At 36.4% G+C, this 15,304-nt stretch overlaps 1 protein-coding gene across 1 annotated transcript in view; it reads right to left on the bottom strand.

The window, feature by feature from the left end:
- ARHGAP10 (Rho GTPase activating protein 10) overlaps positions 1 to 15,304 on the bottom strand; it is a 155,016-nt gene that overhangs the window by 59,737 nt on the left and 79,975 nt on the right. Inside the window, exons 11-15 of the mRNA XM_040582414.1 lie at positions 14,263 to 14,344; positions 13,083 to 13,125; positions 11,722 to 11,787; positions 5,135 to 5,209; positions 86 to 173 (exon numbers count right to left, since the gene is read on the bottom strand). Coding sequence (XP_040438348.1) covers positions 86 to 173; positions 5,135 to 5,209; positions 11,722 to 11,787; positions 13,083 to 13,125; positions 14,263 to 14,344 — 354 coding nt within the window. The remainder of the gene's footprint in view (positions 1 to 85; positions 174 to 5,134; positions 5,210 to 11,721; positions 11,788 to 13,082; positions 13,126 to 14,262; positions 14,345 to 15,304) is intronic.

Below are 15,304 nucleotides of genomic sequence, written 5' to 3'. Positions count from 1 at the left end.
AACAGATCTTAACATACTGCATAGGAGAATTAGAATACAAAATTCATAGTCTAAAAATAAATAAATAAATGAGGGACAGGCTTACCGCAGATATTGCTTCATAGCACTAGTAATTGTCTTCACTTCCCAATCTACAGAGTTTTCCAGATCAACTTCGTTGCAGGTTTTTGCATCTAGAAAATAATCAGAAAGAGAAGAGAAACATGAAAAAGGGGCATTCTGAATCAGTATGCCCAACATGAACAGCAACACATTGAATTCAATCATTACGTATTTGCTCACATGAACACATAAGCGGTATGTCCTCCTTACCATTAGTTAAAACTAAGAAAACTTAATAGCCAAACCTCTTTATAAATTCTATTTACATATTTTGTTTCAAAAAGTATTTACTGTTTTTTTCTTTATTGAAGGATTAAAAATCACTTTCATGTAAAAAGATCTCTACAGCAATTGGTATTTTCACACCTTTAATTAAACAGAAAGATGTACAAAACCAGTTTAGAAAAACGACCCACTCAGCGTAACTTATCTTTTCCTCTTTTCTTTCATTATTTAAAATGCAAGTACACCGAGAATTTTTTTTTAATTCCCTCCAGTTTTGCACGTAAACTGTTATTTTGGACTGCTGATTAAAATAGCCAAAGTGCAGTATGACCCTCCTTATCTGTGTAAAAACCTTTAGGAGGTGCTTCAAAAGTAGAAAAAGGACTCTATCAGTAAGTTTCTTCTATAAGATGGACTGAATGTTTTCCTTACTTAATCCATTTTAGCCAAAGGGAAAAACTGCTTGCTTGAGCTTTTGTCAGGTTCACAGAACTCTTCCCATCTTCTACCAGGTTAGTTGGTTGGGTCTTATAACAAGACAGATCAAATGGAACTGTCACATGTCTGAATGACCCATCATATGAAAGATTTGACAGAACATAGAAAAAAACCCACAGCACACTGGAATGTTTTGCAATCAATAAACCCCTTTTGGCCTCAAAACAGGAAGCAACAGCTAGCTGACACGAGATCACCACATTCAAGAGCTTGAGCTTCTGTTATTATTACTGTAGTCACTGATGGAAACATGTAGCAGTAAACTACAGCAGTAGCTGACACAGATTACGTGTTGACCAGTTCATACAATTCAGAATTCGTTTGTTACTTTGCTTATCAGACAAACGACAGACACATTTAAAAAATCAAATTAGGATCCCTGATTAAAAACCTGATTAAAGGTGCAGTCCTTTTACTGGGACTAAATAATTCTGTTCTAAAAGTTGTGCCAAGCAATTATTTCTTTAACTGAATATTCTCCCTCATTATATCAATTATTTAAATCTCATTTTAAAATACAAATCAGATAACATTTTCTACCAAATTGTTACTAGCCAACCATCACCCAAAATACTGCAGATTGTCTCAGGAAAAGGTCTATTTTTAAAAATTTTTTAGCATGCTAGCCGTTTCTATGCTCAAAGTCTCTTCTTTGAGAAGAAAATCTTTCTAATTAATTAATACCTGACATCACGTCAAAATCTAGTGAGATCTATGAGGATTTGGTTACTAAACCACTAATATCCAGTTTGTAAATAACTGCTTCATAATCATCAACCTTCTTTACAATCATGGCATGCACTCAGTTATGTGAAATTTGTTGATGAATTTCAGAAGGAAAATAACAAGTGCCTGAAATTGAAAGCAAGCTTCTTAAAATAAAAAAGTAGATAGTATTGCTGAAATATTTCACTATCTCTTGGGGTGGGATGAACCCAACAAAATTTAGCCAATTTTTCCTTCCACTTCAAACATCCCAGGCCATGATATGAACTGGAACTTCAACTGGGATTTCAAAAATTATTCTACTCGTTTTCATGCTACTTGTTCACATAGCAGCCACTGTGCACTGAATGGCAACCTTATACATATAAAAATAACAGTGCACATTTATGAAACAGCTTTTGACAGATCAGCTCTAAATCTTATGCAAATATTTCTGACAATAAAGGAGCTAGAGTTTATAAAAACAGTCCAGTTCACTAAACTAGGTTAGGAGGAGACTCTCTCTGCTTTCATACGCAATATGCCTACTGTAGGAGTCTGTGCATACTGTCATTTACTGTATATCAAATGATAAGGAGTTCAGTGTAATTTTTTTGAAAGCTGCTGGTTTCAAAAAGGCCGAAGTACCTGAAAGTTTTTCTTCTACAACATATAATGTCTGGTATTTTTCATACCAGGCAGTGTCTGAAATCAAAACTGAACTCATCAGTAGAAACTCCAAGTCCTTAGCCGTCACTTCACCATGAGCAAGGGTCCATATGAAAGCTGACTTATGTAGTAGTTTGTATGGAATCTGTATAGGCAGCTTGTATGAAATGAGCCACATTAGATCCATAACATAGATCATAGATGAAACAGGAATTGGTCCCTGATGCATTTCAAAAACTGAGCCTCCTGACAGCTCACAATGCACTCTGAATTGCTTATAACAGATTCCCGTAACATTGGAAATCCTAACTCTGTATCACTGTTTGTGATGAGATTTCTGATTAATTTCATATTTTCCCTTGAAATGTAATGAGTGTTTTCCTTATCAAATGCCTCACTTGAATTTAGCCAAGATTACTGCTGCAAAATAGGTCACTATAGCACAATGCTAGTTACAAGTAACTTCAAGGACTAAGGTAATTTGAAAATTAATGTGTTGGGTGTTTGGTTGGGGTTTTTTAAAGAGAATTGTGTATTTAATTGCTGAGCTTCATTTTACAGAAGACTTAGTTCACTAGATTTTTACATTAAAGATGGAAATCTGTGCATTCATAGTATTAGAAAAGCATATATTGGTCTTCTTACACTCTCTTGACTCTCAATGTACTTTCCCAAATTTTATAGAAAATACTCTGAGAAAGAGACAAAACTACAAGTTACTATGTCCCTGGTTACCATTTGGAAGACTTTTTTTGAACTTTGGGCCTTTCAGACTGTGAGCTTCATGGTCAATGATAGGTAGCTTAAAATACTTTGAAACCTTATCAAACATTTTAAAATACAGAAAGTTAATATGAGGTTTTTATGATTCTGAAAAGGACTTTCATATAAAAAGGTATCTAAGAGTATACCCAGAGACAAAGGATTAAAGATTAATCAGTCATTTTATATTCTCTGTACCACTGTATATCAAAAAGAAACCCTCTTTATTCTTCTCTGAGGACAGACAGATAAAGAGCACAGATAGGATAGCTTTCAACAAATCATCAGAAAAAGAGCACCTGCTTGCACCCTAACTTTTTCCTGTTCAATATTTTGCCTCGTCTTGATACCACTGTATTCTTCCTACTTTAAATGAATATATGAATCTTGGGAATGACAAAAAATGTTTCTAATTTTAAAAAATAACTAAAAGCAGATGCTGAAATTCCCAGTAAACTCTTCCAGCTGCTACTGAACCACTGGCAACCTGAGTCTATTTAATTTGGATACCACTAATGGCAAAGAGGAAAATTTGCCTGCCAGACGTGCATGCCCAAGCTAAGCCAGTAAGTACAAAACTGAATATCTTGTGATATCCAATGTGTTTAATTGAGAGTCTCTTAGTGATAACACAGCATTCTTCCTATGGCCAATGGCTAAAAATGGTTATTGTTTACTGAAGCTAACTCCAGCACAGATAAACAACCATAAGAATCTATTACAGATCAGTAATTTTTATTAATCCCAGTTCATATTTCTAAAAAGAGTATTTTGCAACAATACTTCAAAGATAGAGGCAGGTTTATGTGCACTAATGGAAAACTTCAGAGTGCTGTTAATAATGATTAAAGTAAGATATCATAAATTAATATTTAGCAAGGTCATTATGACAGATTGATATGACATGAAGGTCCTCAAGCCTGATGTCTTATCATTTGTGAAGAGACAGCCTGTTTGAAAAAAATAAAGGAAGGAAAAGAAAAAGTCTTACAGGTGGCACTGAACTGACAGCAGCATATAATATAAAAGCGCTTTGTCATTCACATAATGTCTGGGGTAATGAAATGAATTCACTTTCTGGCTTCCTCCAGTTTGCAGTGCCAAAGAACACTGTGTTATCAGCACAGATGGAGCATGCATGGTTCTGGAGAAGAGCCTGGTGCAAACTGCAAACAAGCTTCTTTGCATACCAATGAATCCCTGAGAATCAGACCTTTGCTGTCAAGTGACAGGTTTGGAAGCTCTATAAAAATGAACTAATCCCAGTGGTCTTGTCTGACTGCATGTACTGTCAGTGCTCAGGACAAGAAACTGGGAAACACGGCACATCTTGCAGTAATGGCTACTACTTTGGTGAGAGATACCAGGCAGACAAGGGATTTCATCTAGGTGCCAACACTGCTCCCCTTCCCCCTGTCCTCCCCAGGGGCAGCAGAATGGCAAGAGAACTAAAGCCACCGGGATTAAAGATGCATCAAAATTTCCAGAAAGAAAAGGGCAAAAATGTTTCTGAGAATAATTTTATGAATCAAAAAATCTTAAAAGCTATGTATGGCTAACTAGGTATAAAAAAGCCTAATATGTTACCCACATATAAGAGCTAAACTACTAAGTTTATAAGAACAAATTTCTTCTCCATTGGACTCCCACCTTGGCACATAGTTATTATTAACACCTATCTCATATTCCTCCTCTTAAACCAAAGAGGTTTGCCAGTAGGCTTAAACTAAATATCTTATTTTGTACAGTGATTAACTAAATACACGCATGGGTGTGTATACCTGTACATCTTAGACAAGGGAGAAGAAACGTGGAAACTTCAAACAATGAAGCAATAAGCTTCAAAATTTCTTGAATTTAACATTTTGAATTTTCTGATTGAACCCTTCAAATTGGGCTGCTTTAATCCCACTTATATCAACCTTGCACAAAGCCCATAGTTTGCTCCTACATGTCCCACAGCAGTTCTCTTAGTTTATTCCTACCAACTAATCTTGGTCTTGCTAAACCAGGCACATTTACAATGATATGGGGATTATTTGTGTGGACTAAAGCAAACTAGATTTGGCCCATATAGCTAACAACTACAGGCAGATGGTTTAAAAACTAAATATTGACAGTAAAACAACATGAAATAAAATATTGAAAAAATATGTGTAAAATAGAGGCATACCCATCAACAAACTCAGAAGTCTCTGGACCTTTGAACTCACCCCCACAACTCTGTACAGTCCTTGGTCATTTATACCTATTATGCAAGAGAGGAGAGAAAAAAAAAAAAAAAAAAAAAAAAAAAAAAAAAAAAAAAAAGGCAGATCAGCCATAGTCAAATTTAGCATCAAAACTTTTCCCAGGCAACAAATTCTCCTCAAAGACAGACAGACTACAGAGTATTAACACAGTCATGAAAACAACATTATAAATAAAGTATTGCAATAATCTTTTTGTTCTTCTGTGTTTTTAAGGTAAGTTCATGTTGTTTTGACAAAGGTTTCATGTACCACAATTCCACTTCAGAAACTAGGAGCAGAAGCAAACAGGGACAAAAACAGGGACAAACCTTCACTTGGGGAGGGGGAGGGGAGACACAAAAAGGAAAGGGAAAAAACCAAAACAAAAATCACTGGCTGTTTTCATATTTTTTTTAAATCACATTTTGGATACACCAGCATCCACAGTCTAATAGCAAAAGAACTGAACCAACGAATGTTAAATTAAGATTTCTTTAATAAATGTAATTCTGCCTTTTTCCAAGTATGTGGCTGACAAAGAGTTTGGATAAAATAAAGAAAAACTTGAGCCCATTCCCAGTCCTCAAAAGCCAACACTTTTTCAAGTTTGTAAATGCTTTTAATTTAAAATACGAGGCCTCATTCCAACCCACTGTGGTCCACATGTGAGTTACATCCAGAGGCACCACCACAGGTTACTGAAATTGGTACTTCTGGTTTCACTTGGGATGAATAGAGCAGCCACAACCAGCATTATATTTTCAGTCCCCTAATCTCATTTCATGTGGACACTGGACCACTTCCCTGTCATTCCTCCATGCCCTTCCATCCCCTCATACACATTCATTCCCTACCGCTCTTCTTCCCCTTCTTTTGCTTTCCTTTACCACACCCAGTTTTACCTCCCAGGAAGTAAAGCTATCAAAAAAAACTGAAGGAAAATAGGAGGGAGAGGAGGGGCAGGGAAGGAAAAGGACAAAATAAGGTATTTCTTTGTCTGCTGCATTGTTTCAGAGCCCACATAGAGGGATGTAAGGTATGACAGTCCTGAAGCTGACACAGATGTTTGAGAGGCCACATAATAAGCAGCCATCTACAAAACTCACCATACTCTACCTCTATATTCATATTGGCCTGAAAGAATAGAAATAGAAATGCCACAAAATACCTGTGTTTCTACTCCAAGGAAATCTTTTCAAATAACAGATTATGTGGTATTCTTATTCAAAATATCCTTCAACAAAAGAAGACTTGTGGAGAATTCCCAGTTTCAATACCAAACTGTTCCAACGCAGAGAAGGAAAATTAAAACCAGTCATATGAGAAAAAGTTTCTTCCCAAATAAATATTAGATGAAGTATGTAAAAATCATTAGCCTTTTAATGAATTACTGTCAGACACAACCATAATATGCAGCAATAATTCTCAATACAGTAGAACTTTGCGTTTTCTACCTCGTCCTCCCATCTAGCCTTGCTACATCTTTTCCTTCTTCGCTCACCCCTCTTCCTCCTCACAGTCTGCAGCCTCCTCAACCATTCCAGATCTTTGAGAGCCTGCTGAACTCCGTGTTAGCACTGCTCCATCCTCTGTCCCAGACAGGAGCTGACAGGCTACAGCATCAGCTGCTACTTCTCTTGGTTGCTCCACCTGGGCAAAACTGGCCCTTTCCTTTCCCCAGGATGCAGGCACCACTGTAATGATGCCAAGTCTTAAGCTAGATGTCATCTTCAGAGCTGGCTCAAATGAACAGAATAAGCCAGGTCTCCATCATTTCATCTGTGATCATCAAAAAACACAACTCTAGAATGTGCTCACAGTTTAGCTGCACGCAAAACAAAGAACCACAAAAACCAGCTATGTGGCCACAACATTATTCTTCTCAAAATATGATAACATATCAACCCAGCCAAGTAAGTTCTCCAGTGATCTCCAGATCAACAGTGTGATAGCATGCCATACACTAATTAAAAACTACCAATGCTAAAACCAAAACAAAACACCAACAACCACCACAAACATACTCCTTGATTTACTCCAAACAAGGATGCACTAGGAATCTGTCCTGACAGCAGCAAATATTTTTTACTTCAATTTTATCAAAGGTGTCTAGGAAAATTCTGGTACAAAAGTAACACCAAGCTTTTTAATGCTCTGCCAAAATGTATCACACTTTTTTTTTGTGCAATGTCCTCTACTACTTTTAGTACCACAGAACAAGCCTTCTGCATCGTATGCAAGAAGCTAAAAAGCTGAAGAAATACTGTCACAGCCAAATACAGCTCAGTTTTTGCTTATCTGGGAAGTTGTTTCATGACTTCCTGTGCTTCTAATAGTAAAGCTGGGGGAACCAATCTGTGCTGACCCCAAACATACGTTCACGGGCTTAAAAATAATTAAGGTCAAACCACAGAAACTACTGCTCAATATTAAAACAGACATGATATGCAAAAGTCTCTGAAATGATGGCAGCATTGAAACTAAGACAATCCTCCAGCAATAATCATGAGTCTCTGATAGCAATTATCAGATAATTGATCAGTTTCAAATTCATCAACCTGAAAAAAGCACAGCTAATTGCTAGCAGACATCAAGAAATGCAAAGAGGAATTAATATTTCAACACAGTTTTAAACACCTTTAAATGATGTTCTATTTAAAATATACAAACCTGGTTTGAAACCATACTATTTCTGATTTAATCTGCACATTTCAGCATCCAAGACTGATAATGCCTGGCATTTACAGAACACAATTGACAAGATGACTCATTGCAAGGAATAGCTTACCATTGACTAAAATGTTGAAGGGTTCAGATGCTGCGTCTGCCGGCTCAACCAGTCACTATTGGCAACTTTGAGCGGTAAAGCCCCACAGCATAATTTCCTTCATATTTACATTATCTCAAGATGTCTGGCTGTCTGATATCAGAATTTGGCACAGGCATGCGATTTGTGAAATATGCTTAGAAAAATAAGGTATTGTAAGTAAAATATTTATTTATACTCGATATTGTAAGCAGGTATGTAGGCAAGTTTACTTTGGCTGGCATTGTATATGTGGCTGACACAGACTAGTAATATAGTTGCAAATACAACTTTTTATATCAAAGTCTACAGTACAGGAACAGCCATACAAGTGACACTCTAAATTCAAGGTAATGCCTTATTTTTTTTTGTTATCTGAAAAGGTTTTCTACTTCCTGCTCACCATCTTCTTTCTGTCTCACGAGCAGACAGACTGGGCAGACAGCTCAATGCTGCCATCTCTCTCTGCAGTTCAGATTAGCAGCTCCGGTAGTTCTAAAATCGAGACAAACACTGCTCTGGCAAACACCTACCACATCCTCACAGAAGGTACAACCAAATACTTGCACACAAAAACATACACAGAGTCTTTACTACCAGAGAAAACAGCTCTTTGATGTTTCTATAAACTTCCACTCGTTTGCATTAGTTTCAGTACAGAACTATAAATACAATACTCCAAACAGAATCCCAAAATGCTCTCTCAGAGACAAAACATGAGTGCACATCCAACCAGGATTGTACTCGGTACGTGAGAGACAGGCTGCATATCTTGATGCCTCAGCATCTCCTACCAGGTAAAACACAGCCAGTGTCTTAGGAAGGCAATGCTGAATCAAAAGCTTATATGTATTTTAACCAAAACCATGCTTTTGATTCTTCTATTCATTCAGAGCAAATAATTTCCTTCTTGGCTTTATAAAAGGGAACATAACTCAGAAAGAATTATCCAGCCATTGATAAGTTTATGTTCAATATGTTCAATATCTCTGTTATGCTCTTCTCTGAATACCAGACTTTTTCTGCTATGACATGACAAGACTATTCTCAGTTTCCACCCACACTAGACTGTCCTCTCTTTCCACCCACGCCAACCTCACACCCATTATGATTAAAAGAGATAAAAACATGGCACACAAGCATAGTCTCTGAAGAGGCATCTGTCCTGTTTTCTTCTGCTGAACATAACTTGCCTTTGATGTGTTACCATCAAAGTAAAATAATCAAGTAAAAATTGTCTTTAAGAACAAGTACAGGTATAAAAGCTGCAGCCCAAAAGATGTATTTTCTTCATAATACAACTATTTGGCCAAACCCTTCTAAGGCAAACAACTAAACGTTCTCCTGGCCCTCTATTTGTTTCTCTGCAGACATCATAAGAAGGTCCTGCAGGTTCTACAGAAGGCAGAAACTAACCCGTTTAGGATATTTCAGTCTCATGGATGAAGTCAGGATTTTGCTTGTTAGGCGCTTTTTTTAAAAAAAAAAAAAAAAATGCAGTCGATGTTAAGTTCAGAACCAGTAAACAGAAAATCATCAACTGCTTGATTTGTCCACTGCATTTCAGGTTCATTGAAATGGAGCTAGGTATATTACCGAGTTCCTGGAATGTAGTACCTCACCTAAACCCATTCTTGAAACCCTAGGAAAAGAAATATATATCAAATACTGATTTTATATTTTTTTTCTTAAGTACTCCCAAAAAAAAAATCAACGTATAGAAGTAATTTTCTTTGGTAGCAATTACCAGAAAGCAGGTCTTTTGACTACGGTCTATTGACTGCAGGTCTTACAAAAGCTGTGTACAAGGGATAGTAAAGCTGCAAGGTCTCCAAAGACAGGAAATCCTGCAGTTATCTTAGGTAACTAATTCTCTTCCAAGTATGATTCAGAGCAGACCCCACTATAGGGACACATGTTTCTAACCAATACAAGCTTATCATCTGTCATGAGCAGCAATATTAGGTGGGGTTAAAAATATATTTCACACCTTCTTACACGCCCCTAAATCAAGGCATAAAGGACAGAGTGGACTTGAACCACCACTCAGTTCAATCTATCCACTCACAGACACGAGAAGAAACCACATATCCAATCCATTTTTCCAGCCAGCCACTTCGTGAATAAAGTGTTTACGTTTTTCCACACATTTACGTTCTTGCTTCACTTTCCTTGCAGGGTACCAAAGAAAGAAGAAAAGAAAAAAAGACTACTAAAGAAAACTATTTGAACACACCTATAGAGAATAAACCAAAATACAAGTTGCTCCACACTGCTTAGAGTAAGCATGACTCAACAGGTATTGTAAGGTAGCCAGTCACTGTGCTGTAGACCAAAAGCAGCTTTTCATTGCATGACCACATGCTACCCTTTTTATAAAATCTGCCTCATCCAGTGCAAAGAGAACATCCAGTCTATACTGAAGCAGGGTTTTGCAGTGAAGGCAACTTATCTGTAGGATTCCAATTTCATCTGCAGTGCACCCCAGCTGAAATATTCAGACCGTAAATGCCAGTAACTAAAATTTTGAAGTGATGAGACAAGCAAACCTTATCTGAAAATTATTCAAAACAATAAAATGAACCAAAATAATACCAGACAAAATATGGTCTAATCTGGAATAACATCTTTAATGCATCAGACAAGACTGATACAGAAAAGCCCAAGAGAAAAAGGATTTCAGATACTTCTTGCTCTTAAAACACTAAATTCTCAGTATCACAAAGGTTGCTCAGTCTTACTAATAATACTGTATAGTAAGTGCATGCACAGAAGACACTGCTTTTAAGTAAGACCCTGCGTTGACAGGAAGTGTGAAAAACCCATTCTTCTGTTCAGCTATTTAAGATGGATTGTGATACAAAGACAGGTATAAATATTCTGCCCTGTGCAATGCTAAATCTCTAGGAAAAAAGATACAATTCCTGAAAAATTGTAAATCTCCCCTTTGGGAATGGGAAGGAAAATGAACAATTTAGAAGAAAACCAAAACTCACACAAAGAAATTTCAACATCCCTTTCAACAAACTAAGAAATACACCATAACCAATTAATTACCTGTTTCATCTCTTTACCTCTTCAAAAGCTGTGGCCAAGTTACACAGGGTCTGTAACACAGCACCTCTCCACAATCATAATCCCAATCGCCTCTTGAATACTGTCTGCATACTGATCTTTCTCTTCAGTTTCCAGTTTTGAAGGTACAACAATCAGTATATGCAACAGTAAGCCTGACAGCATCTTTGCCTCTGGTGCAACTAATTCTAACAGAAGTACTTCTGTACTTTTCGTTATTCACTTGCCTGACAAGCTCCTGTTCTTCTGCCTTAAGTGACTGAAGAGAAAACCTCCATTCAAAGTCCATAAATGGAATACTAAAATTAATTAGTCTGTTCCAACAGCAAAGCAAAGGTACAGAAATTGCCTACAAGACGCAGGATTTTTTTCTCAGGTGTTATGCACAAATATTGGTTTCCTTTGTCAAGAGAGGTGCTATTACCCTCTTCTGAGCACTTCTTGAAAAACACATTTCTTGAGGGAATGCCATACATACAAGGCTGGGATTGGACAGCAGGAAGCTCCTGCCCTGGTCAGTGTAATCAGCGTACTATCTACCATGTTAAGTCTTTCCTAGAGATCTACAGGAGACTAGATCACAGGGCCCTTCTACAAAGACCAGACAAGATGCTCCACCCCCTCCACACAGGTTAGGTTGATCATTACCTCGTGTTTCAACAGCACTGATGCACTTTTTGATGACAGTGAACCCTATCTTATCCAATTGTGCACCTATAAGGAAACAAAAAGAAGTTTGAAAAGTTTTAAAGTACCATTACAATTCTGTATTTCACTGAAAAATAAGGCTGGACTTAATCACGCAGCAAGTACTTCTCAGGCAAAACTAAATATTCTGGAATGGGAATAATACATCACTTTTTCTAGAGAAATTCCCCTTTTCTCCTTAACAACCCTGCCTAGCCCAAGTAAATGCTCTGGTGGTAGTGGCTTCACCGAATCTGTTCACAGCAGCAGCCTTTGAAGAATGGGATGTCTGATTAGGTACATATGTTGGCAGATGCAAAATGGAATTTAACAGTACTTACTGCAACATCAACAACATCTGAGAGAGTTAACCAAATGGGACAAGGAAGTACTTATGAAGAAAGAACATAATCATCAACAGCAGGGCTTTTACTGAGTCCTACCCTAAGCCAAAGAAATTCCCACACTAAAGATACAGGACACATGTATATCATTTCACAGCAGTTAACGATCTGACTACATAAAAGCAGATGCATTAACAGGATAACAGCTGAGACCCAGCATTCCTTTGTTGTTCCTATCTTATTCTTTTTCTTCACATCAAAACTTCATTTAAAAGCTTATATTGCAAAGTTGCCCTTCCCCCAAACATCTGGCCTTCTTGTTCCTGGGGACCTGGTCTTGCACCACAAAAATTAAAATCTGTGGAAAAACACCTATTAATAAACACCAGGACCCAGCTTTAAACAACAATTTAAATTATTAAAAAAAAAAAAAGTTGGCAGCAAGCATAAATTGCCTGACAATGCAAGAAGGATAACCGTTTTCACTCATATACTTTGCTAACAGAAGAAAGCTAAAGTCATTTAAAGAAAGCCATCACTTCTACTTCTGTATTATGGTTTACATCTTAAATACATGCATTCAGTGTTTCTTGCTGACCTTTATGTTCAGCTGTGCTTGCTTTTAAAACTATACTTATGCATTCTAACAGATGTCTGCACACAATCTAGAATAAGAAATTGTGATACATTTACATACAAATTAAACCTTTTTTGAGTCAATTTCAATAATGAAGTAAATTTGCAAAAACAATCAGACTGTTTCTCCAGCTTATGTCTAGTCTTACAATTCTTATGTATGTACTAAACTGTGCTACAATGGAAACCCATTAATTACACAGCCTGCAAAGTATATTCAGAAGTCAAGATTAAAAATAAAATATTTAATTATGTTGGATCTGCGGAAAAAAATGTACTTTTGCCTTTCTCAATTGTAAAATGTTAACAAAAAACAGCTTTAATAGTAATTCAAATACTTACTTCCTTCTTGTTTTGCATTTGCTCTATTCAAATTGATGAACAGCTAACAAAAAAAGAGTAAAAAGACATAAATTATTTCAAATAATTTTATGAAACCAGAAACAAGACACCCCTAATCTTAATGCCCAGTAGGCACAAATGCGGCTGTTTACAGCTAGAACATTATCACCTCTAACTACAACAGCTCTAACAGTAGGACCAGAGGTCTGTGTCCTCTCAGAAAGTAGGTAATTGCACTTATTAAGGAGTGAAATTTTTAAAAACTTCTCAACAGATACAGTTCCCTCAAGAGCAGAACAATGTTAGTTACAGCCATAGAAATTAACCATGATTTGCAAGCTCCATGTTTCTATACAGGTTAAATTTCCATAGTTCAAGTTCACTCAAATCATTGTGAAATGCTCTGATGAATCCTGCGAGTTATGTCCCAGCTCAGCATTCCCAAAAGTTGTAAGCTTACTAGGGAGTCCAGCTCAGACAAGTGATGGTCATAAACACTTCTGCAGATGAAACGAGATTTTTACAATGATGTCAAATAAAACCTACTACTAAAATCCCCAGTAGCCAGCTACTGGGGACAGACACATGATTGTGCCATTGACTAGAAAATCCCATTATTTTTGGCAGACAAGACCAATATAATATTTATGATTGTAAGAATGACCTGCAGTGTGTTTCAATTCTGCAGTTTAGACCCATTTCCTGATGTGAACAAAAAATTAAGCGAATTCAAGTACAACTTCATTCCCATTGACAAGGTTGTTTGGGGTTTTTTTAATCTAGTTTTAAAACCCAAATACAATAATACAATGTAACTAACTCGGGCAAGTCTTGCCACTGTAATGCAGTGTGTCAGCATAAGGCTAAGTGGACATACTTATTCTAGACATTTTCTAAAATATCAATATCATCATTGTGACTGGAAACCACTTATAAAAATCAATGCTGTCACTACAGTGAAAATTATCTTGTATCAGCATTAGCAGTGATCTACACTGAGCTTTACCAAGTTATTCATCTCTCCTGAGTTTTATTTCACTTTTATTCTTTCTTCATTGAATCTACCATTTTGCAAACTATATAATCCCAGTTTATTAAAATATAAATAGGATCAGGAAGCAGGGGGTGAGAGAATTTTTCAATAACACTATAAACAAATATAAAAAAAAAATTATCTTACAGCTTCTTTTCCATCCAAGGCTTCCATCCACAGCTTCCTGTCTTCCTCAGAAAATGCCTGCATGGTCACAGGAGCTCCAGGCCTGCAAATGTACCAGCCGCACAGAGTAACTGCATTTGCCAACAACTAAAAAAATCTTGTCAAAATCTAATTCCAACTACAAGCAAAAGCCCATTGTCTTAAAAGTCAGGTTTGGGGGTTTTTTGCTTAATTACTGAACACAGCTCATCTTTAAAATAAAAGGTACAGAACTAATACAAACAGTAGGAAATAAGGAGGATAGAGAGCAAAAAGGAAAGTAAATGTAATCTTCAGTTTATTTAAAATAGCTCAGTGTTGATAGCTTGTTGATTCCAACACTTGCTGGGAGTAACTGAGTTTTCTGAATTCTAAATAAGCTTGCTTTTGCATTTCTGTGTTGTTACATAAAAAATAGCTTTTGTCAACTTATTTGATGTGTAGTCTTCAGCTTTAGAGCAGCAACAATGATTATAGTTTTCCAGTAACCATCTTATAAAAAATAATCGTCTTAATGCAGTACCTTATTACAAAACTCCACTATTATAACTTTCCTAAAACACAAAGATGGACAATTATGGTACATGAGGATTAGCGAACAGATATTAAGATAAATCTACTTTTCTGGTTTTGTAATAGCAAACCAAAAAGCATAATTGTGCGGTGTAACATAGTGTAGAAAGCAGGAGAGTTAGAAGCAGGACAGATTTGGGTAATTATTTTTCTGCGAATTAAAAAAAAAAAAAGTCATTCTATTCAGTGTGCCAATACTTTTGGCAAATTTGTAAATCTCATCATACAGAGATGGATAGAAATAGAGAACTGATTTGTAACATTCTCTCTCTCTCATATTAAATCTATCTTCAGGTAGCAAAACAGTTCTAGGGGGAAATGTTATCTAAAAAACAGCGGCACAAAGAAAACCAGTACAAATCCCACTTTTACTTAAAATTGTAATAGTCTATATATCATGTGCGTATTTTTACATCTAGAGATGTTTCTATTTCACCTTGGCAAAAGTTTT

Source organism: Falco naumanni, chromosome 1 (assembly GCF_017639655.2).
Source record: "Falco naumanni isolate bFalNau1 chromosome 1, bFalNau1.pat, whole genome shotgun sequence".
Taxonomy (NCBI): Eukaryota; Metazoa; Chordata; class Aves; order Falconiformes; family Falconidae; genus Falco; species Falco naumanni.
Note: the sequence above shows the minus strand (reverse complement) of the source record. Positions and strands in the feature narration are given on the sequence as shown.